Source organism: Gobius niger (assembly GCF_951799975.1).
Source record: "Gobius niger genome assembly, chromosome: 23".
In the NCBI taxonomy this organism is placed as follows: Eukaryota; Metazoa; Chordata; class Actinopteri; order Gobiiformes; family Gobiidae; genus Gobius; species Gobius niger.
In genome coordinates this window covers 10,767,790-10,791,184 of record NC_136874.1, presented here as the reverse complement: position 1 = coordinate 10,791,184, position 23,395 = coordinate 10,767,790, and the positions used below count along the sequence as shown (strand labels likewise).

Here is a 23,395-nt window from a genome sequence, read left to right as displayed (position 1 = left end):
CTTCTCTTTTTCATGACCAACTTTGTAAAAAAGTTTTGTGTAGGGTTACATTTTCTAAACTTGACACACTGCTCATCAATTCCTTCACTTGCAGGTGTGTCCTGGGCGTCACTCAGCTGCTGTCTCTACTTGAAATTGCCCTCAAGGAGAAGAGTTTGCCGCAGCGCCATCTAGTGTTGAGCACCGATAGTAGCAGCAAGAGTAAGTTTAAGTGTAATCTATTTCGACAGTTTTGCGTCACTGTGTTGGTGGACATTACAGTTAAACAATAGCTGCAACACTTTCCTGTTGAGAGCAGCAATAAATAGTTACAACATCCCCAACCAACTTCTCTTTATGGCTGTAGCTTTTGCCACGTACCGTTTGAGAGTGTTGTCTCTAACATGTCTGTCCTTCAGGGAGCTCTGAGCCTGCTCCTCGGGTACTACAGCCCTGCTTACATCCTGGCTGTGATCGGAGCTGGACTGGGGGCAATAGTTGTGATCTGGACTACAAACCTACTGGTGCGCCATGCCTGGTACACGCACAAGCTGTCCTGCTTCAGCAACCCACCTTCTCACTCATGGCTGGTGGGCCACCTGGGTCAGGTAGGATCTGTGTTAAATATTTCATTACAGCTGCAATTTGTACAATATCTGTAATGTAGCGTCAGAATCAAGAGTATTTTAATAATCCACATGGGAAATGCATCAGTTGCTGCTGCTCGAATCAATATAGAAAACATTATAACACAGTACAAAACAACAATCAATGATAAAAGCCATAATAATAAAGTGCTACCGAGACTGTAAAAATTAAAAAAGAATTCTGAGTCGATGTGTGAATAGTTCAAGGTATCAGAGGGAGGAGTTGTTCAGTCTCATAGCTGTTAGACTGTAAAAAATAAACAACAAACATCGATCAGTTTGAAACATGGTGCTCTTCTGTAACAATCTGTGACATAACCAATATGTTATAGTCAAATCAATGTGTTTGTGTGAGGTACCGTGACAAAAAGAATGGTCTCAGACTGGTCTCCAAAACGGTGCATTGCAACATTATTTTAAAATATTTGCAACCTAATTTTTAGTGGCACTAATTTAGTGACAAGGAACTCAAATGAAAACCTCAGGCAGTTTATTCTAGATAGAGAGACAGATACTTTATTCATCCCCACAAGAGGTAATTCAGCTGTGAAAGTCAATAGATACAATAAATAATTAAAAACAGCCCATACACATTTACATAAACAATGAACATTAAAAGGTCAAATTATGACTTCTCATTGTAGGAACCACTGCATGGCAAGTCCAAGGCAAATTTCCCACTTTAAACCTTAAACCCTAAATTGCAGCAGGAATAAAGAATGTCCTTAAGCGCTCAGTACTGTGACGCATGGAGAGGAAATGGAGAGAAGTAAAATATTAAGTAATCGTAGTAAATAGCATTGCTACATACTTTTTGGCAACTTGTTCCTCACAACAGTGTTCCAACATACATCTTTTCCCTTTGTCATCTAGCTAAAGAGCACAGAGGAAGGTCTTCTCCAGGTGGATGAGTTGGTGAAGACTTATAAACACTCCTGCAGCTGGTTCTTGGGACCGTTTTATCACTTGGTCAGGATTTTCCACCCAGATTTTGCCAAGCCTCTGCTTATGGCACCCGGTAAGTAAGTAAGTAAGTGCTTTATTTTAATAGTGTTCAGGTGTCAGTCTTGAGCCGCATTGCCACTGGGGGAAACTGTAGCATCCAGAAGAAACCTGACTGGCTGCCCTGTCTCCTCTGATCCTCTGAAATGGTCCTCCTGGGTTTGCCCCTGTTTCAGACCGTGGTGTCCGAAATGTTACAATGTTCTCAATAAGTCAATGATTTTGCTTTTTTAGGTCGAATCACAGTAAAAGATGAATTCTCCTATGAACACCTTCGCCCATGGCTCGGTAAACTGTTTTACATCTTGTTTCAAGATGTTTCTGTTTGAGGCGCTGTTAACTCTGCAACTCTTTTCTAGGAGAGAGTCTGTTGATCAGCAAAGGTGATGAATGGTCTCGGAAAAGACGCCTGCTTACCCCTGCCTTCCATTTTGACATTCTGAAAACCTACGTAGTCACTTTTAACGCATCAACCAACACCATGCATGTAAGGGGAGTTTTTTCTTTTTTTCATATTTTTGTTTGGTGAAATTCATTTCCATTTTGTCTAATTTCAGGAAAAGTGGCAGCGTATGATCCTGAATGGCAAAAACAACATTGAGATGTTTAACGTTGTGACTCTGATGACTTTGGACAGTTTACTCAAATGTGCTTTTAGCTGCAACAGCAACTGCCAGGAGTAAATCACTTTATATTTACGTTAATATAACATGTTCATTTATTAATTTCATGACTCAAAAATGTTCAGATCCACCAGTGAGTACGTGACAGCCATTGAAGAGCTCGGCAATCTTCTCGTGGAACGGAGGCTCAAGATATTCCACCATTGGGATTGGATTTACTGGAAGTCAGAGCAGGGAAAGCGGTTCAAGAAGGCACTGAGCATTGTTCACGGGTAAGATACAGTACATGTGGAAGTTTAATTTACAAAGTGAAGAACCTAACATAGAACTGAATGTCAATAAGGTATACTCGTGAAGTGGTTCAGAGGAGACGTGCCCTCATTCGCCAGCAAACACCGGGTCAATTCTCCATGGCAGCAAACAGGAGGAGAGACTTTGTTGACATTATATTGTCTGCAGAGGTACATAGAAATAAATAGATGAGAATGATCCATGAACTGTATGATTGCGCTGTTTAATTCTATCCCGATATTTCATTCAGGATGAAGATGGTCAAGGCTTATCAGATGAGGAGATTCTAGCTGAGGCCAACACCTTTATGTTTGCAGGTGATGCACATGTTGCTGTTTTTAATAAATAAAAAAAAAGCTAAAATAGTTAACTTTCTTTCTTTCAGGGCATGACACAACAGCCAGTGCAATTTGCTGGACTCTGTATAATTTGGCCCGACACAGCCATTACCAGGAGAGATGCAGAGATGAAGTGATGGAGCTGATAAAAGGACGAGATGGAGAAGAGATCAAATGGTTAGAAAACGAGCTCATATCCAGTGTGTTCTGAATTATGTAATGTGTGTTTGCCGGTGTAGGGAGGATTTGACGAGCCTTCCCTTTACCACCATGTGCATCAAAGAGAGTCTACGGCTTCACTCTCCAGTACAAGCTGTGAGCAGGAAATACACCCAGGACATGGCACTGCCGGGGAATCGAACCGTACCGAAAGGTAATGGCGCACACAAGGACCCATTCTGTTTTTAGTAGGTAATAAAGAGTTTACTTTTTCTTTCTTTGTAACTCCAGGTGCCATTTGCTTGGTCAGTATCTATGGCACACACCACAACCCTCATGTCTGGTCAAACCCTCAGGTAAGAATAGACATTGATATATATTTTCCAGTTTGTTCTGTAGTGCATGTAGGTAATGTTCATGTTTATTTAGGTGTTTGATCCCATGCGTTTTGATTCATCCAACAACGAAGCAAAGTCGTCCTCCGCTTTCATTCCCTTCTCTGCAGGACCAAGGTACTGTGGTTTCCTCATTTACAACACATACATACAATTTCATACTGTGTGAATGTTACTGTGCGTGTCTACAGGAACTGCATTGGTCAGAAGTTTGCCCTGGCAGAACTGAAGGTGGTCGTGGCTCTGACCCTGCTCAGATTTCGCCTGAGAGCCGGAGTGAACCCTGAAGGGGGGGCCGGTGCTGTCCGACGTCTTCCCCAACTGGTGCTGCGAGCGGAGGGAGGTCTGTGGCTGCAGGTGGAACCACTCGATCCAAAAGGAAAATAAAGCTATTGACTGTAAACACGTTCTGTCAACACACAAAGCACCGTGACGCAGATCCTGTTTTGGGTGGATTTCAAATACTGCTTCCGTGCTTTGCGAGGTTTTACAAACAGCCTGTGTGGCAATGTGCAGCTGAAAAGAATCAAAGTGAGATTACTGCAGCTTTTTTTTATATTGGCATGAATATACAAATGAACCATTCCTCCCAAAACAAGTGTACCGGTAATTATTTTAGAAAGAGTTCGGGAATGTGATGTCATTTCGCTAAGCATTATGGGATTAGCAGCAATTGTAAACTAATGGAGATTTTAAAAGTTCAAATGCTGGAGTTATTGTTCACATTAAAATACTTGGACACCAGAGTGTGTTAGCTGTATTTGCCAGCAGTAACTCAGCAGCTAACGGAGATGTTCCACGGCTATTTTCTCCACTTTTTAATACAGTTTTTAGCTAGTGTCAAAGGAAATGTATGCAAACAAGCTGCAAAGATGGCGGATCTCCATGGCAACTGTGAAATTTCCCGAACTCCATAAAGGGTAGGCTATTATTTCACTTAAAATCTATGGCTTTATGTGTACGTTTTATTATATATAGTGTCTATTCAATCATTCTTGCGACTGCTATGGAAATAAAGTCACATGAGTCAATTTTGGTGAGTGACACGCTTTTTCTGTGGGTGTTCCTGCAGTTCCCTTCTTAACCAGCAGATGTCGCTAATAGACGACTAACCGAAACTGATTTCCCTCATTCAGAAATCACCAACAGTCTTATAACTGAACTTTTGCTTTTTAACTGTCATAGCATTGGATATTTGTGTTGCGTACACTTTAGTAGATTACTCTTCAAAGTATTTCAGCGGAACAAGAAGTTGCTTTCACTTTCTTTCATCGGAAGAGTCGGTAGTTTCTGCAAGGCTAGCATGTAGCATTGAGAACTTGCACATCAACAACTTTTAGTTTGTAGTTTCTGCTCGCAAATGTCCGCAAATCGGTTGTAGTTTTCCAACCCGAAGAAGATGCAAACACGGCTGTCTCCTTTGCTCCTGTTCGTCTTTGAAGCTGGTCTATGGGCGGTCAGATCCGAGCAAACAGGTGGGTTATCACCGATTTAGCACAATTATTACTTTGTTTCTGTTGAGCTTTAGTCCAATCTTTCAATGAGAACCGAGATTGTTTTTCACAGCCACGCCCAGTTTAGCAGCAGTAGCTAAATGGCAGAACAAATATACAGTGCAAAAGTGTCAATATTAGCCTTTACATTGACAGTTTATTGCCCATAATGAATGTTAGCGAGCTGTGTTACATCGGGCCTAAGGGACATTTATTTGCTCATCAAAATCTATGGGGTGTAAAGTTACATTTACTACTCAAGTACTTCAGCCTACTTGAATAACTTGTTTTTGTTTCCCCACTTGCTCTTAAGTCATAATACTTTTACATTGTGCCTTTTCTATTAGATATTGTCTTTGTGGATGTCAGAATATTCATTGTTTTGTTTGTTTAAAGGTGCATTATGCAACTTTTATGCAAAAACAATTTATATTTGTGCGTATTTAACCTTGTAGTGACCCATCGACTGTATGAGTGGTCAGCATGGCACCTTTACTTTTGAGCACGGTGGTCTGTACAACGCTCAAGGGTCAATTGTTTTGTAGGTTTTCTGGTGAGAGGGTCTGTCAGGAGTAAAAAAAAACTTCTAAACAATTGACCCTGGAGTGTGGAGACCAATGTGATGGAAAGTGAAGGCGCCATGCTGATACAGCCTCTGGGTCACGACAAGATCAAACACGCGCTAAGATCAACTTCTTTTCACATTAAAAAAGTTGCATAGTGCACCTTTAATGTCACCACCCAAATAAAATGGATCAGATTTTTCAGTGTATTTTCTAACAAAGGTATCACTTGATTAACCTCTTAACCCAAGTGCATTGTCTCTTTGATATTTGTATCAGCTTTACCCAAATCTAAATGGTTACCCACCAAGCCAGTGTCATGCCTCATTTGAAAGCTAAGACCTAGAAAATTCATTAAAATTCCTTTTTTTTTTCATTGCTTTTTTGTTTTCATCACATTTTTGTTGCATTTTCTACACACATTTTTGTCACTTTTTTGCCATTTTTCTGGTGCACTTTTATGGCTTTTTTGTAGCTTTCTTAGCACATTTTTGTCACTTTTTCCATCACTTTTTTTTTGCCATTTTTCTGTTGCTCTTTTGTGGAGCCTTTAGATTTGGGTAAAGCCAAACTGGAGAAAATGTGCTTGGTTCAGGTGGGTGTTAAGAGACTAAATGCTGTGGCTAATCTACCCACCTCTGTCATTTAAAACTGCTAAAAAAAAATTAATCTTTAGGTCAGAGATTTGCACTTTTGAGTCATTTGCTCCATTAATTATGTTTTTTTTTTTTTTTACAGTGATCTACAAAAGACTTGGTGATGAGGTTGTCCTGAAACCCGCACCCCCGCCCAACTCTGCCATCGCTGATGTTTTGTGGAAACAAAACGGTAACCTCGCTGTGGAATGGGACGGACACCACACTGACCGATATTCTCACTTCCGAGGTCTCCTCTCACACGCTTTACATCTGTGTTATTTACAAACAGCGGCGTTCTGCACAAGCTAAACTGAAAATCATGCTCTCATTTCAGGTCGAAGTGACTTGGACGTATCCACGGGAGAACTTACAATCCAGAATCTGACTGCAAATCTGAGCGGAGATTATACGGTTATGATCGGTGGAAAGGTCCTCAGTGGCTCAATAACTCTGAAAGTCATGTGTAAGTAAACGGACAAATTTAATGAAAAACTGCACACGTACTAATAATACTATTTACTAACAGCTCCGGTCCCAAAACCTCGCATCGCTGTGTCTTGCAATGAGGAGAAGACCCGGTGCACTTTGACGTGTGATGAAGATGGACAAGCAATGGACCCCAAACCCACGTATATATGGAAGTTTAATGCCTCAGAGATAAAGAGATCAGATAACACCTTTGAAATTACACCGGTATTCATTTTATTATTCGTTCATATACTGCCTGAAGGGTTTCTTGTTTTTTTTTGCGACTAATTGAACCTTTCTTGATCGTAGGAGACTTCTGCGTACGACTTCATTTGTGAGCTGGAGAACCCAGTCAGTCGTGAAAGCAGCCAGTCCATCAATGACCCTTTCTATCAAGGTTCACTTTACGAACATTTTTGTCTTTATTTTTGGTCAGTGCCATAACATGTGTTTCCTTTTTTTCTTATTTAGGGAATGAAGAAGCTGTTGCAGGTGGTCTGAAGATAAACACTGGGATCGTAGTGTTCGCGAGCCTTTTGGCCATCGTAGCTGGGGTGGTTTTGCTGCACAGAGTTAAATCAGGAATGTGGTTCTATCAGAAAGGTATGTACATTTTTGTTTTATTTCATTAAGCTTGATCCAGGCCTGGTTGCTTACTCAAAACAATAACAAATCTTTGCCCTTGTTTAGATTCCATGCCATGGGAACCCGGTAAATACATGAAACTTACTATGCGTTGTATATTATAGTTATAAGTATTACTTTAGATTGATTTATTTTCTTTTGTAACCAGACTTTTGGAAGAAAACCGAAAGCCCAGGTAATTAAAAGTTGAAACGCTGAATTGAAGGATGATTTAAATGCAGAATTTAAAGCATATCTCTCTGTTTCAGCATCTTCTGAACCTCATAATGGAAATGACAACACGGGTAACGTTATTGCCGCTCATTGAGGTTGTACAGGAGTATAATTGAGATGAGTTAATTTGTTAATTTTTCTTTTCAAGCAGAAAGAAACACCATGATAGAAAGTAACTCCTAATAAACTCGAAGAATCCTGCGTAATGTGGCGGAGGACACTCCAGTTTTGCAACAATGGAAAGAATCTCCAAAGACTTGACAACAACAGGATGAGTAGTTTTCCTGCCAGTGGCTTAAGGGGCATTTGCAGTTTTATGGTGCTCGATATGCTTGTGGACTAACAAGAGGTTTTAGCCGCGGTTTTTCTTTGAACGACGATGTGCATTACTTTGTGTTTATTATATGTTTGTCATGGTGTTAGGCTGCTTTTGCTATTTTATTTTATTGTAAGTACACGGTAGGAGATTGGCAGATTATGTGCACTATTTTGTTGTACGTTTTTAATGTAATTTACTTGAGATTGTTACTACTTGTGCATTTTCAAATGGATTGCAGAGGTGTCCTATGTCCCCCATGTGTTTGAGTTGGTGCAATGGGCAGTTATTGGGCTATTTCAGCTTTGAACATGCTCTAAATATAGTGTATTTCTGACATAACAAAAGGTTTCTGTGTTTATTTCACTCTGCTGTTTAAACCACAGGAGGGCAGTATTGCAGTATTATATTGTAATTTTTGGTAATTGAAGTACAGGGAAAACAAAGGGCTTGTACTAGAAAGAAAAAATAGATTTGTTTTTTATGTTACTTTCTAAACTCGATTAAGTGTCACTGAAGTGTATTCATTCTTTGCTTCAAACAAATGCTGTAGTGATGCAACGGCGCTTTCTCCGTGGTGCAGTTGCTTTACTTTGTCCCCAACCAAAAACACCAAACATGTTTATTGTCAAGTGGGGGAGCAGCTGACCAAACAGCCAGTGTGAAAACACCACGGTCAGCAAACTCCTATCCAGCGACCATTTATTGTGAATAAAGAAACAACGGATGGAAATCACATTTTTCATACAGCAGCCAGACTTTCACATTTTGAAATAATGCAGCATTTTGACACTTGGATAAGTCTAGAACACATTTTCATTTAAGAAGAAAAACCATGGCAAACGTTCAATGGCCACACCGTGAACAAAAAGGAACACATTTGATTTGAGTGTTGGCACTGTCAACTGATAACACTGTTAAAAATTATAATAGAAAAAATCACCATCAGTAAAATGCCCCAAAACAATCGTGTCCTTTAGTACAAGTTGAACAGTCTTAAATGCACTTCTGTGTAAAGTTACAAAATTCTGTCAATTTTCCTATTTTATTACAGTATAAAGTAATCTTGTATCTGGCTTAATCAGATACAAAATGTAAAGTAAAAAATCTATCATTGTGTTGTTGTAAAACATTTAACATCCATTATTGACGTGTCAATTACACCTGCCTCATATGATCACATAGTAATCATCATATATCCACTGTCACGGGGAAAAGACAGCTCAGTATCATTCGATTTCATTTGTGCAATGTGTAAAAAGTAGAAATGGATTAAGGTGGTCCCCTCTGTACAACAAACTGGTTAAACGCTCACAATGATCGTTACCAGAGGAGGCACTTATGATTAAAATGGCACAAAACAAGTAAAATAGGATTGTTTACAGTGACGAATACATAATTAAGACTTGATATTTTTGCCGTTTGACAGCGGCTCAGTCTCAGAACTGGCTCCCACTGGGGTCAGCTCTGTGGGCGGGTCATTGGCCCCCGCTCCTCCCCCGTCGGGCCGGTTACGAAAGTGTCGGACTAAGACGACAGCAGCGCAGACAAGGTAGATGACTGTGAGCAGGGTGAAGTAGATGAAGTAAACCAGAAACTGAAACAGAAGAAAACTCTAATTAGAAGCAAACAATAATAACACATCAAACTTGCATTGCCATATTTTGGACACTCAAAGACGATTTACATAGGGGATAAAACAACAAAAAACAAAGAACGTGTTTGTGTGGCTGGACGTGGTGGACTGGCTCAACTGCTTGTTAGCCACTGCTGCCGCTGGGCAAACATTCCACACTGATGGTGTTGTGGATATAATGCTCCTTTTGGTTGACACCAGTGAGGGATGAAACAAAGACAATGTTTTGTTTCCTTGCAAGGAATAAAAGATCCGACCAAGTGTCCCCATGCACTTTCACAGCCAGACCCCAAAACATAGGAAGTCCCTGTTTAAAAAGCATTACATGATGTGGACAGTCCATTGGAATGGCGGGTGTGACTTAGTCTGGAGAGCAAAAGCTTCTGCCTGCCACCAACATTAGCCTGGGAGCTTACCATACTTCAATTCAATAGGAGACAGAGACATCACATTTCCCTTTTCCAACACCATCCCTACAGGCGATAGCCCCAGCTGCAGTTAAGATAGACAGATAGCAGGAAAGATGGTCTTTGGCAAATGTAACTACAAGGTTTACCCCAATACAATATATGAAACAAAACTTTCAAGCATCAAAATATATTCCATTTAGACTTGTTAAGACTTGTTGATAGGCTTTTAAACCAGAGGTCAAATAGACAAATTCCAAAAAGTAGGGTTCAGTTCCCCCTCATGAATCTCACATTTGTTACAGGGAATACTTTTTTTTTTTTTTAAACGATCTTATAGGAAAAAAATTGCATAAGCACTGGAAAAAGCCCCACTTTTATGACAGAAGTCCCCTCAACAAAACAAAGAAAAAAACGGTCTCCTTTTTTAGTACAATATGAGAAAGTATTTAGCTGGTAGCTTTTTGTGAAGGGGACTGCCAAGGGGGATGAGTGACTTTTCGCCCCAAAGGATTCAGGATTGATAATAGCAGTAAATCTCTTGTCTGCACTGATGACCCTTGTAGATAGTCACAGTCTATAAGATACGCTTTCGCATTGTTTATTTATTTTTTATCAAAGATTATACCTGTTGGTGCACATCCAGCCCCAGTCCTCTCTTGTCAGATATGATCAGGGTGATGATACTTTTCAAGATGAGTCCCAGGAAGGTGTTCATACCAAACACAAGAGCACATAGCTCCTTTGTAAGAGATGAGGCTATCTGAAACCTAAACAGCACGCAAGCATTAACATACAGTGAATACAGGAAGAATGAATAAATACTGGAACAGATAAACGCTTACGTGGCAATAGGCACCAAGAACTGATAGAAGCCCCTGAACAGCACATAGGCGATGTAACAAACCCAGATGTTGTTGGTGGTTCCCATGAGCAGCAGCAGTCCAGCCTGGAGCGCCGTGATGACGGTAATGAGCAGCTCAGACCAAACATTCCATCGGATTTTGGTATAACCCGCGATGAAGGATGTCAAAGCACCTTAAATTCACAGAAGAAATAGCATGTTCTGAAATCAAAAACATATTCAACCTTGCAACACTAGCGAGAGTGAAAAAACACGTTGAAAAGGGTTAAAATATCTCACTTAATAAAGTAGATGCGGCCTCCACGCCACCGTTGTACACGTCCTTGCTCTCTGTTGCGGGATGCACTTTGTACCATAGGATGTGGACGTAGAAAAGCACCAGGTAATACCCAGTGGAGTTAAAGATCCACCAAAGTGACCACAATCTTAAATTTGGCATCTTCACCACATGTTTTAGCTCCAGCAGCATCTGCACCAATACCGAATCCTTCCACTTTGACTTGGATGGCTTCTTGCTTTGTGCTGGATTAATTTGATCAGTTTCTGCATTCGTCGCCTTTTCCTTTTCCTGACCGCGGTTAAAAAACAGGGAACGCTTCGGCCACGGGAGGCAAGACGCCAGCAGCAAACCGAAGCTTACAAATCCCAATGAAACGGCACTTAGGGAGTAGTAGGTGATATTGCCCAACGACACACACAACTGTCCCAACACGGAGCTGGTGAACACGCCGAGTAGCACCGCGGAGCGAGAGTAGCCCGCCACGCGCTGGTACAGGACGGGGCTAACCAGGGAGAAGATGTAGGAGGAGTAGGCCACGCGGCACGCCATGGTGATGCCGTAGAAGAACTCCATCAGTTGCATTTGGAGCAGGGTGCTGCCCAGGAGTAGGATGAGCCATATGATGACCTGGCTGACCCCCTGAATGATCAGAACTGGCTTGTAGCGCAGGAAATCAGTGAGCAGAAAGGCAGGCACCAGCACGGCCATGTAAGAGTAGGTCAGCACAGGGTTGATCTCATTGGTCAGCTGCGAAAAGACGGGACATTAGCGGTGTAACAACGCCACTGCAACCAATCCTTTTTAACATCCCAAATGTTTCAAAACTTAGACAAAAGTAAGATGTCTGAAGAAGCACTGCCAAGTATAAATAAGCTGTTGTCCATCTGTTCTTATCTACAATACAGTGTAGCTGTGAGACAAGCGCGGCCACAACACCAGCCGAACCCGTGTGGAATGTGAGTAACAAAACAAGCGGATTTCAACTAAACAGTCATGAAATACAAAACAATTCTGGTTAATTTGTTAAAATCTCTCAATGAATTCGTTAATAACTGATTCTAGTTGCTCAATTGGTGTGATATAACTTTCACTGATTTTTTTTCCCCTCCTTCTTTGACCTAATTCTGAGCTATGTGACCTTTGACCATAAAAGAATGGAACAGCAAACTCGATACAGTGCACACGCGAAAAGCAAAGTGCGATTGGGGCTGGACAGAACAGAAAAACTCAACCTGACATCTCCATCCATTTTCCATACCTGTTCTCTGGTGAAGTTCTTCTCCACACTCAGTAGATTTGGTGTAATAAATGACTCCCCGGGCTTGATGGATGCCATAAACCCATAGAAACATAGGAATATAACGGCAAACTTCCATTTCCTGGGTTCTTCCTGGAAAACATCAGTAGTTGGCTGGGAATCTGGGGTGCACACAGCCAATTCGGCATCGCCATCTTCCGCTCCTGGTAATTTTGTAGTTTTCTCCCCGTCTGACCCATCTCCACCGATGATAGGCTGCTCAGCAACCATCTTGCTTTGGATTCAACTTCTAATTCAAAGAGTTGAAAAAACAAACTTTAAAGAGACGGAGAACATGCCACATGAGAGATACTAACAGAAAACTATTTAACAAGCTTGGTTAAAATGCTACATACTGTCATGTAAAGGAAATGTTGACCTTTGTGTCATCCCACACCGTGCATAATGTCTGACAGTCATCCAGCAGCTGACGGCTTTGTCATTGTTCACCTGCAAGGACAACAATACTGTTAGTTGGATCAATGTTAAGACTACACCATCATACAAAAAACATATATTATTGCATTTCAATGAATTAAATGCGAAAAGTATTTAACCTTTCTAGGTTAAATAGCAAATGGTTTACGTTTTACAAATTATTTATTCACACCAAACAGATTACACAAGCGTGTGATGTAAAAGGCAAAATCAGAGGTCTGACAAAGCAAGCAACACACTTTAAGTAGTAACTATGTTATTACGAACAGCTGAAGATGTTCAGAGAATTAACCCGGCTTACTTTCTTATTTCAGTAGAAAAAACATAACATCACATTTATGATGACTCTAGTACTGATAGATTCGAAAACAAAACAGCTAAACTGTGTAGCTGGCTAAAGTAGCATCTCCCAAAATAAAGCGCTCTTCAACATTCTCAACAGGTACACTGATATTTACTCAACACTTCAGGACAAGCGCTATCCATGCAATCCCCACTTTACCACTTTATTCAAATGAATTTAAGTGCTATTATGATCTTACCTCGTGCTTTGCATCCACCGTTCTGCAGACAGACGCTCTGTTTCCTTCGCTAGTGCTTATGGGAAATGTAGTGTATGTAGTTTTATAGTTGTGCAAGGGGTAGGCCGCGCGCGCAAGGCAGTTTAAAAAGCCGAACAGCCACCGCGCCATCTGTTGGAGTCGGAGAGCACCGCAAGTAATGTTTTTGGTGTCTTGTTTCGACATTTTAGACGTTTCTTCCATTGTATTCAACCTAATTGTAGTTTATTCCCTTGTGTTTTATTCTAACAACGTAAATTAGTTTATTACGTCTTAGCTAGCGCGGCTAACTTCTTGCACATAAATGCTAATTATGGGCTCTTACCATTTTTTTTAAATTTTGTCTTCTTCTGTCGTAGTTTTAAGGTTCATAAAATAATTAAAAACACCACAGTCTTTCAAACATATAATTCATAGTATTTATTTAATTGAACGGTAATTTATGAGTAAAAACGTACACACACAGAAATACTGCTGTTACCATGGAAACCACTGGGTGACAGCAGAGAGCTTTGTAATTGCAATGAAAAAAAATCAATGCTCCAAATATTCAAGTCCAAGATTTTTACAAACAATTTGACAAACTTTTTATAGGACCGTCCCATTGCCTTCTGAGGTTTGGGAGGTGGACCTGCTGTATTTCGACCCTGACATCCTTTCTTGTGCCATCTTTCTTTGCAGGAGCAGCTTCATTTTGTTCCTGAACTTCTCTCCCACGAAGGCATACAGAACGGGGTTGATGCAGCTGTGGAGGAGGGCCAGGCGGTTTGTTACTCTCAGCGCTGCAGTGACAGATGTTCTCATTGTGCAGTCGTAAGAAATCAGGTCAGCCCTCAGAAGTGTATCAACTATCATGCTCAGGTGGTATGGCAGCCAGCAAAACAAAAACACAATCACTACTATTATGATCACTTTCATTGCCCTATGCTTTTGGAAACCTCTGGTGCGCAAAAGCCTGGCAATAGTGAGGCTGTAGCAGGTTGCCATGACACAGAGAGGAAGCAAGAAGCCAAAAATATGCTGAAACCCACGGATGGCAATTCTCCATTTTGATGCATTGCCAATGTCAAAGTTATCGCTGCATGTCATCCAATCCGAATCGTTGTTCGGCCTTGTGGCATCTCTGAATAGAGCAGGCAGGGCGAGGGCGCAACCCAGGGCCCACACGGTCGCGCACAGCATCTGACTGCACATCCTCTGCCGACTTTTGAAACTGTCGCTGGCGTGCACGATCACAAGGTAGCGGTCAATGCTGATACAAGCTAGGAACAAGATGCTGGTGTAGAAATTTGTGTCGATAATGAGACTCACGAGCTTGCACATGAAGTCTCCGAATAGCCACCCTCGTATCACCACAACGGCCCAGAAAGGGATCGTCAAAGCCATCAGACCGTCCGCTATAGTGAGGTGGAATAGGTAGACGTCCGAGGGGGTCAGGGCCTGTTGACTTGTCCGTATTACCCAGCCCACTAAGACATTACCAGGGATTGCCAGTAAAAAAATGGCAATCAGGAGGAGACATATAGCCACGCCAACTGCAGGATCCAGTGGTTTTAACTCACATGGGATGAAATGGGGATTCACAATGTACGGCGTCACATTGTTGTAGCTGGTATCATTTTGTTCGTAAAACAAATCTTCATCGAAAATGTACACATAAGACATGGCTGCAAATGTAAAGTACATAAAGTCAAGCATTTCAAATAAAATATTGTAAGATGGAAAGATCGAAAGATGGAAGATGCAAGTACCTGCTTCCCTGGGTCCAGTTTCTCAATGACCTTGTACAAACCAAAAAGAAATTCTTAAAGGATGCAACATTTAGCCAATATCCTGTATCCTCCCCCTCTCACAATGTTGATCCACATATATACATATTCTGTTTTACTCAGAATCACTGTTAAAATTTTCTCCTACTTATTCATCTTTCAGTAACTCAATTTCTCAAATATATATTTTCTGTTTATTTATCCACTTGTAACTTAAAATTGTTGTAATATCCTTGTTGACCATATGAGGGGAATCTTGCATAAAATGTCTTGAGGAACTAAAACAATGTGGTAAGGTTTTCTCCAAAAGCCCAGGATGTCGGCTAATGTCATTTTTAAGCAACGCAACACTTTGTTCTCTTTGTGCTGCTTTTGCAATTGGACCCTTTCCCACACTACACCTTTGTTTTTCTCATTCTAGTTATCTGCGTCTACATCAGTGGAGGACCAGTCTTTAATGGCACGGCAAACACCAGTCAGTCCATAAACATGTGACTAATAACAGGCTCATGCCAAGAGGAGGGCCGCACTGCTTCCCTTGTAAAGGTGAAGGCACTTGGAGACAGGTATCTCCCCACCTACTCTCAGTCTCCATAAATCACCTCATCACGGTTTCAAAACTACAATGCACACAACATATCGGTGTTGTCACATGTTGGAGCAACAGACAGATGGGCTCCACAAAAGACAAAACTGTCAAATTGCCAGCCATTGTTTTGTACCATGGAAATGAAGACTAGTTAGAGCAGTTTTGAAAGAACTATGCCTTAAATCTGCAGTTGAAACTTGAAGTTTCCATTCACTGGATAAAAGCACATACAGTACATCTATTTTTCCACAGTCTGGCATCAAATCAAAGTTAGGATTATTATTGGTTACAATACAAATCATGAGAGTAAATAGGAAAAGTTCCGCACAGCTCACTTAGCTCCCAAGTAGAAAGGTTTTAGTTTTGCTTACACCTAGGTGACGTTTCGGGCGTCCTGGCCCTTCATCAGACATCAATGCAAATCATAAAATTTCACTAATCATGCTCTATTTTCTCGACTTGTTTTTTGATTAGATTCTCTGAGATCAAATTGATTGCAGGCAAAACAAAGATTCTGTGAGGTTGCTACTATTTTTCACATGAATTCCTTATGTGACAATGTGGAAAAAAATCAACCAAGAAAACAAGGTGTGACATATGTCTAGCCTTTGTTATAATTTTCATGATTATGGCTTATCCATTTTTATTTTTTATTTTTTTTACAAGATGAGCCATAATAATCAAAATGATAACAAGTAAAGGCTAATACATATCTCACTTTGCATGTAATAAGTCTGTCATATATTAGTTTCACAGTTTAAGTTGAATAACAGAAATGAATGCATTTTTCAATGATATTCTAATTTTCCGAGTTTCACCTGTATAGGAGAGTGCAAGCTACATGGGACTGTCCAGCCATCATAGTGGTCACACTGCAAAAAGTAATCTTGAAATAAGCCAAAAAAAGAAAAGTAAATTCATCCTTAATTTGAGTAGCTAATCTCTCCTTGTTTGGGGCTAGATTTTAGCATATAAATTAAGAAAAAACATTTAAATCTAATTTTGAGTAGGGTGAGATTTTAATTTAAGTGGAACAAAATCTTGACGGCCAGATGAGACTAAATTTGAACTGTTTTGCACTGTGACATTAGAGAAGATAGGGAAGTCTTGTGCAGCTAACAAAAGAGAAGATATAATTTTGACAAATAGGAATAATTTCTGATCATTTTGTGTGATTTGATGTCAGACTGTGGGAAAGAAGATATGAAGATATTTAGTGTGTGTAAACTTGGGTAACAAATATTAAAAGAATCTGCTGAACAAAGCAGTTGGGCCAGATTTGTCACAAAGGAGAAGTAGATGAGAAAAGGATCCTTTTCTTCAGAAGGAAGAGTTTTTTTTAAATTTATATAAGTGACCAATTATTGTAATTATGTTATTATTGCAAATATGTGTCAAAATCAATTCAATGGAACTGCAGGTGATTTTTCGATGAATTTCACAGTACTGGATTATAAAAATAATAAGTTAAGTTATACTGCATTAATCTCTGTAGAGAAATCTCTGTAGAGAAATTAGTTCTCTGCATTTGACCCATCCTCAGTGTCGCATGGGGCGACCTGTAGGAGCAGTGAGATGCCAGCATGGGCCGGCGCTCAGGGACCCATCTCCATGATGTGGGGCCAGGCTGCACATCTGCACATAATAGTTAGCAGTTGTTACAATGTGTGCATTGAAAACGTTGGCTGACTCTTTGGTGTTGAGTGTCTGATGTTAAACGTGCCTTGAAGTCATTTACAAAGGACTGACATTGTGAACACAGGCAGCACAGGAAATTTCAGTAGCACATGACAAGAGTACAATCAACCTAGAAAAGGGATATAATGGTACGACGTGTTTAACAGTCAATGTTAAACAGTCAATGTTAAACACGTCACGTTAAACACTGAATTTGATTTTTTTTTTTGTCGCAAAGGGTTTTATATCAGGCAGCACAGTCGGCTTTCTGAGCTGGCTGTGGTCCTTGGCGTAAAATACGCGGAAGCGACTGTGGGCAGGCGGAAGTGGTCTGGACGGAAGCAGGTTTGTCTGTCAAGGGAAGAAAATTTGCAGAATTTGACACAAAGGGGGTGAACCCAGCAAATTTCCTATCATCCCCCCTCTCCTCAGCGTCCACCATGATCCTTTTAGAAATTAACAATCGCATTATAGAAGAGACGCTGACGCTGAAGTTCGACGGCGCATCCAATGGGTAAGGAAAGATGCTTGCGCCTGATTAGCAATGCTAACACCAGTTAGCTTCAGCTAATGGGTTTTCCTCATCACTGAGGTAAACAGTGTTTTATAAGGGGTCGAATTCGCCAATGTATGCAGCGTGCTAAGTCTCATCGGATTGTCGCGTGTTTGATTTTCTGCTCAAATATTTCACTGTTAGCTTGTAGCTGCGCTTCAGTATTTTGCCCAGAGCTGGGGTGTGTCAGAGCAGAGGTTTATCTTTTCTATAAAACGTATATATAATATAAGTTTAGACCTGCAGCTGTCTTTGCACATCCATTACGATGCGATCAATATAATTCGCATACAAATATTTTTATTTATAACTGATTAGTGAATGACGTTTACGCCTAATGTCCGACTTAATTACAACCAGTGTCAACTCGCGAATATGTTTACCTTCATTTTTGATATAATCGCATGTTTTAAGACAAATCTGATAGTTAAACCTTTTGACTCTAGATATTTGTGCCTTTGACATGTTGAGGCTGCAGCAGTCTCTACAGTGGCCGTCTCTTCCGCATTCCTGTGGTCCTGTTGAGTCTAGTTTATACCCTTAAACAGCCAGCTGCTGTTGCTCTGGTCTATTGCTCATTTCAGCTAGTTAAACACCAGTTTTTTCTATAAACTATGGTTTACTATTGAAACTTTATGTGGCCTAATGATTAAATATGATCAACAGAATGAGTCGAGCTAAACAAAGCCCCATTTCAGCTGTTATTTATTTATTCAGTGGGATCCATAGTTAACTAGAGTTTTCTAATTTTCTTTTTGCAGAACCAAGCCTGAGGCTGTGGAAGTGACCTTTGCAGGTAAAAGACAACTATACATTAATCAAAATAAATAATTGTAATTATTGCTGATAGAGCAGTCAGTGACATTTACCTGGAACCAATGTAATGAATGTTATTTACAGTATGATGAGCACAGGTGCATACTTGGTAGTGATTACTGTTTTCTTACACAAAGTCTATAGGCATACGATGTTCTGCCAAAAAAATGCAGTACAGAAACGAATAAAGCAAAAATACAAGTCCATTGTCCAATAAGTGTTTTCACATCTGTTACAGATTTTGATGGGGTCCTGTACCACATTTCCAACCCCAATGGGGAAAAGACCAAAGTGATGGTCAGCATCTCCCTGAAGTTTTACAAGGAGCTTCAGGAGCATGGAGCTGACGAGGTACACTTTAAACCATGCATTCACTCAACACTACCCTTTGTTAGATTTGCTTTTATGGAGAGTAAAACAAAGACATATGTTTATTTTTTTCAAGTGTATTGTATTTTGAAAGTCTTTCTATTAGCCTTGGCTATAAATGTTGCAGTGTGTTGCTTGTCAATTGTTCACTCTTATCCCTTTCAAATAAATGAAATATGGAATGGAAACGGTAAAATCAGTGACAGAAAGTCCTTTGCCATGTAAGGAAGAAATAAGCTGCTGAAGCTTCTGCTCGAAACAGGAAGCTATTTGTGTGAGTCACCTCAGGCGAGGAAGTGCTGACTGCAGGCAGCAGCCACTGTATGAATGTATTGGCGCACATCCCATCTTTTTTTTTTCTTTAGAGCCAACGTCCAGTGGAATAAGCGAATGAAGTGACAGTAATTTATTCATGAATCATGATAGCAGCATAAAAAGGGATTTTAGAGATTTTAGAGTTTTTAAAACTGAAATTGAATTTACAGTTCAGAAATTATAATCTCGTATTTTTTTCTACAGCTGCTCAAGAGAGTGTATGGAAATTTCTTGGTTGCACCGGAGTCAGGTATTCAAAGATAATTTGAATGATATGATTTAATTCTGTAATGACAATAATAACACTAGTTTAAATATATTTGTAAATCCCTTCCAGGCTACAACGTGTCTCTCCTTTACGACCTGGAAGCAATACCAGCCAACAAAGAGGAGGTTATCCATCAGGCAGGGATACTGAAAAGAAACTGCTTTGCATCTGTCTTTGAGAAATATTTTAAGTTCCAAGAAGAAGGCATAGAAGGAGAGAAGAGAGCCGTAGTCCACTACAGAGATGATGAATCTATGTACGTAAGGCTGTGGTGCATGGTTTACAGTCTTCAGTATTTGATATAAAATGTCATGTTTGCCGGGTATGATTAATATGTACATGTTCTCTTCTGTTTAGGTATGTGGAGGCGAAGAAAGACAGAGTTACCGTCGTTTTCAGCACAGTCTTCAAAGATGATGACGATGTTGTTATCGGCAAAGTCTTCATGCAGGTGCAGATGCGGACCACAAATATGTTCTACTACACATACATATCACAGAGTGGTTTATCTCATGTGTTGGGGCACACTCAAGACATATATTCCTTGATTTGCATATTCTCAAACAAACCGTAAGTTCATACCAACATGACAGGTAACCATTACATATGAGCCCCATGTTGTAACTCTACTAACGTACCCTTCAATTACCACCTCCCCCTGAATGCTTTTGTCTCAGTGCAGCTCTCTGAAACTCCCACTTCGTCCTGTAAAGAGAGAAAAAATAACAAAAAGCACTGTATTTTCTTTTGAAAGAAAGGGTCGCATAAAGTAAACCCAAAAGAGCTTCAGAATAATTTCTTTTGTCACAACTTTTGTGTATTTAGTGTTCTGAAGACATTTACGGAAAAGTCAGATCTGTATGTACTGTAAACATCATCAATTATTCCCAAACAGGAGTTTAAGGAGGGCCGGCGAGCCAGTCATACTGCCCCACAGGTCCTGTTCAGCCACAGGGAGCCCCCCCTGGAGCTCAAAGACACAGACGCTGCAGTCGGCGACAACATTGGATACATCACCTTTGGTTTGTAGTCAAAACCATGTCTGCCTCGGGGCACATTATTGACACCTGCACTTTAGTGTTTGAATGTTTCCTAATGCCCTCTTGCAGTGCTGTTCCCCCGTCACACCAATGCCAATGCCAGAGACAACACCATCAACCTCATCCACACCTTCAGGGACTATCTGCACTACCACATAAAGTGCTCTAAGGTCAGTACTTCCATGTATATCGGCACTTTACTTACTTAACTAAAGGAAACCAAAGTCATAAGGTATTGGCTTGGTATGTACGAGTAATAGTGTAGTCTGTGTATCCACTAGGTCGATATGTAGAAAAAATGTAAAACACATTCATAATTGGTAAGTCAATATAGATTAGTGTTTAAGTGTACACAGGTGTGTTGCATTAAGCCAGAAAGAAATAATTGCCATTTACTGAATTGAGCTTAATGAAGATGAACAGGAGTGTCTTTATGACAAAGAAAATATTTATGGACTGAAGTGGGTGGGTTGAAACTGCAAACAATGTTGAAATGCTAGGAAAATAATAGCCAGCTGTTATCGGAGTTTGTGCAACCAACGATCAAAGTGCCCTGCAATTCTTCAGATCAAACAAAGCAAATTACGCTTGCATAATTACCTACTGGCTGTACTGGTTTTAAGAAAAAAATCAAAGTAATCATAGTGAGTGTCCTTGATGTGTTTTAGGCCTACATTCACACTCGTATGAGGGCTAAGACGTCAGACTTCCTCAAAGTGCTGAACCGCGCTCGACCTGACGCTGAGAAGAAAGAGATGAAGACTATGTCGTAAGTAGCCGCATTTGCCCATTCTTTTTATCAAGCCAGGGCTCTAGACTGTCTGGTGTTCAGGAAACAGCAGGCAATGGCACTCTTATCAGTGGTTTTGAAAAAAAAAATCTCATAAAGTATCAATGTGTATCTGCTGCTGTGTATAGCTTGTGTGCTATGGAGGCGTGGGCCATTATTTGCACAGGCTTTGTTTCATTTTAAGATGCGTCTCAGTGGAATTTTTATAGCTTTTGGCGTCACTATTGCCTCCTTATCACACACTGGGATGCACAAATACCGGCTCGGTATCGATGCTGGTATCGATGCTGGTATCGATTTCAAATATCCGATACTGAGACAATACCGGTTTCACTTAAAACCATAAGACATGCCATTAATCATTTGAAAGTTCTCGAGTGAAATTGAGTTACTAAATCGATGTAAAGATGCATGTTAGAGTGCTACACAAAAAAACACAGCAGCCCAAACGGTATTGCTGTCACTCACTTTAACTAAGGCTGGGATAGACGTTTTGATGGTTTAGTCTCTAATGTACTGAGAAATGTTTCTTGGCCACCATTTAAGGCCTATATTTGCATATTGGTGCACTGTTGTTTCAGTAATAACGTATTATTATGAAAAACAAAATAATGAAAATAATGTGAACGTTTGAATATTTTTTAATAGAAAATCCCATAAATAAAAAAAATCCCATAAATAAAAAGAAATCATGAAGTTTTTTTTTTCTTGTTTTTTTTTTAATACAAAGTACAGATATTGTATTTTAATATTACTCAAGTAGAAGTAAAAAGAAATGTGTGAACAGACTACTTGCCAAAATGCAGTTACTTTAAAAAGTTACTTACTGTATGTACTTGAGTAACTGTAACTTGAGAACTCCCCGCCTCTTCTCACAGCAAACCAAGTCTCCTATCCATTGGCATCTGAAGACACTAAAACCCCCAAAATTTGATGTGAAATAAAAAAGCCAGATCACATACCGGTCTAACCTTTTTCATCACCTGCAAGACTTTTTTGAATTGTTCTCGACACTCCTTGCCAGTTACTAGGAAATTATGTTGCAGTCATGAAACATGATCATGTTAAGCCAGAGAAATTCTTCCTTTGTCATTTCAGTGGAAAGACATTCTCCCGCTGAGGCCAACCCTCATCTCCCTCCAGACTAATCCAAATGCGCCACACTCGGACTGAACTATTGACGGAACCCTGGATGCCTCCAAATGCGCCCAAACCAACAAAATCCACTCGTTGTTTTGTATTGAATAATAATGTGGGCTTTCCTTAGGAAAAGTCATTGCTCAATGTTATAAAAGGGCATTCCTTGCTTTGCATAGTAAAAGAGAATTATTAGTCCTATATAAATATATATATGAAAAATGACATTTTTGATACGAGATCTTTGACTCCATTTGGTACTCTGCTTGGCCCTCTCCCCTCACCATGTGACATCCTCATATGGGATGTTTTCAGACCCCTCCCTCTGTGCTTTCATGTTGTCTGTACTATTGTCATTTGAAAGAAAATTAAATCACTCTCCAAAAACACTTAACTGATTTTTTTGTTTTTATGATCTTACAATGAATTGAGGAAAATCAACTAACTTTATTTTATATATATATTCACCATTTTAGGAGTACCGGTACTTATTGATGAAAAATATAAATGGAAGTCTATGTGTGACCTCCATACGTATAGGTGAAAAAATACAATCTGTAAACACATTGCTGTTTTGAGCTAACTAAAGTTTACGCAATTGAATTATAAGGAGATGAAAATCCTATATTCCTTTATTTTGCCATACTTTGATGTATTGTTTGGAGGTACGGGGTAATTCCAAAGAAGACGACTAAAATCTAAACACTTGGTTATTTTACAAACGGGCCTGTTGCCACATGAACCTGTAAAGAGTGAGGTAAGCAGAAGAAAAATTACTTTAAACTGGCTTTTGCATAGACTATACTCGAATTAATGTTT

At 40.0% G+C, this 23,395-nt stretch overlaps 5 protein-coding genes across 5 annotated transcripts; 3 read left to right on the top strand and 2 right to left on the bottom strand.

Annotated features, from left to right (window-relative positions):
- Positions 1-334: 334 nt before the first annotated feature.
- On the top strand, positions 335-4,023 carry cyp4f3 (cytochrome P450, family 4, subfamily F, polypeptide 3). The gene is made up of 13 exons (XM_079581802.1): positions 335-587; positions 1,500-1,644; positions 1,863-1,916; positions 1,988-2,115; positions 2,186-2,307; positions 2,377-2,523; positions 2,595-2,712; positions 2,793-2,859; positions 2,928-3,057; positions 3,120-3,253; positions 3,331-3,395; positions 3,469-3,551; positions 3,626-4,023. Exons 1-13 carry the CDS (start codon positions 384-386, stop codon positions 3,819-3,821), a joined length of 1,593 nt encoding a protein of 530 aa, XP_079437928.1. The 5' UTR covers positions 335-383; the 3' UTR covers positions 3,822-4,023.
- Positions 4,024-4,603: 580 nt separating this feature from the next.
- LOC306981990 (CD48 antigen-like) lies at positions 4,604-7,345 on the top strand (the record flags this gene model as incomplete). The annotated part of the gene is made up of 7 exons (XM_079581731.1): positions 4,604-4,909; positions 6,229-6,375; positions 6,463-6,591; positions 6,655-6,821; positions 6,906-6,993; positions 7,068-7,199; positions 7,287-7,345. Exons 1-7 carry the CDS (start codon positions 4,834-4,836, stop codon positions 7,343-7,345), a joined length of 798 nt encoding a protein of 265 aa, XP_079437857.1. The 5' UTR covers positions 4,604-4,833.
- Positions 7,346-7,851: 506 nt separating this feature from the next.
- On the bottom strand, positions 7,852-13,318 carry slc19a1 (solute carrier family 19 member 1). The gene is made up of 7 exons (XM_079581633.1): positions 13,236-13,318; positions 12,612-12,705; positions 12,217-12,505; positions 10,958-11,705; positions 10,659-10,851; positions 10,442-10,583; positions 7,852-9,367 (listed from the first exon to the last, which is right to left on the bottom strand). The coding sequence occupies exons 3-7, from the start codon at positions 12,484-12,486 to the stop codon at positions 9,170-9,172; spliced, it is 1,551 nt and encodes a 516-aa protein (XP_079437759.1). The 5' UTR covers positions 12,487-12,505; positions 12,612-12,705; positions 13,236-13,318; the 3' UTR covers positions 7,852-9,169.
- Positions 13,319-13,705: 387 nt separating this feature from the next.
- Positions 13,706-15,017, bottom strand: cxcr1 (chemokine (C-X-C motif) receptor 1). The gene is made up of 2 exons (XM_079581586.1): positions 15,005-15,017; positions 13,706-14,920 (listed from the first exon to the last, which is right to left on the bottom strand). The coding sequence occupies exon 2, from the start codon at positions 14,916-14,918 to the stop codon at positions 13,842-13,844; it is 1,077 nt and encodes a 358-aa protein (XP_079437712.1). The 5' UTR covers positions 14,919-14,920; positions 15,005-15,017; the 3' UTR covers positions 13,706-13,841.
- Positions 15,018-17,585: 2,568 nt separating this feature from the next.
- On the top strand, positions 17,586-22,965 carry arpc2 (actin related protein 2/3 complex, subunit 2). The gene is made up of 10 exons (XM_079581570.1): positions 17,586-17,802; positions 18,603-18,637; positions 18,896-19,008; positions 19,546-19,591; positions 19,679-19,865; positions 19,967-20,060; positions 20,505-20,631; positions 20,719-20,819; positions 21,318-21,418; positions 22,538-22,965. Exons 1-10 carry the CDS (start codon positions 17,729-17,731, stop codon positions 22,557-22,559), a joined length of 900 nt encoding a protein of 299 aa, XP_079437696.1. The 5' UTR covers positions 17,586-17,728; the 3' UTR covers positions 22,560-22,965.
- The last annotated feature ends 430 nt before the right edge of the window (positions 22,966-23,395 follow it).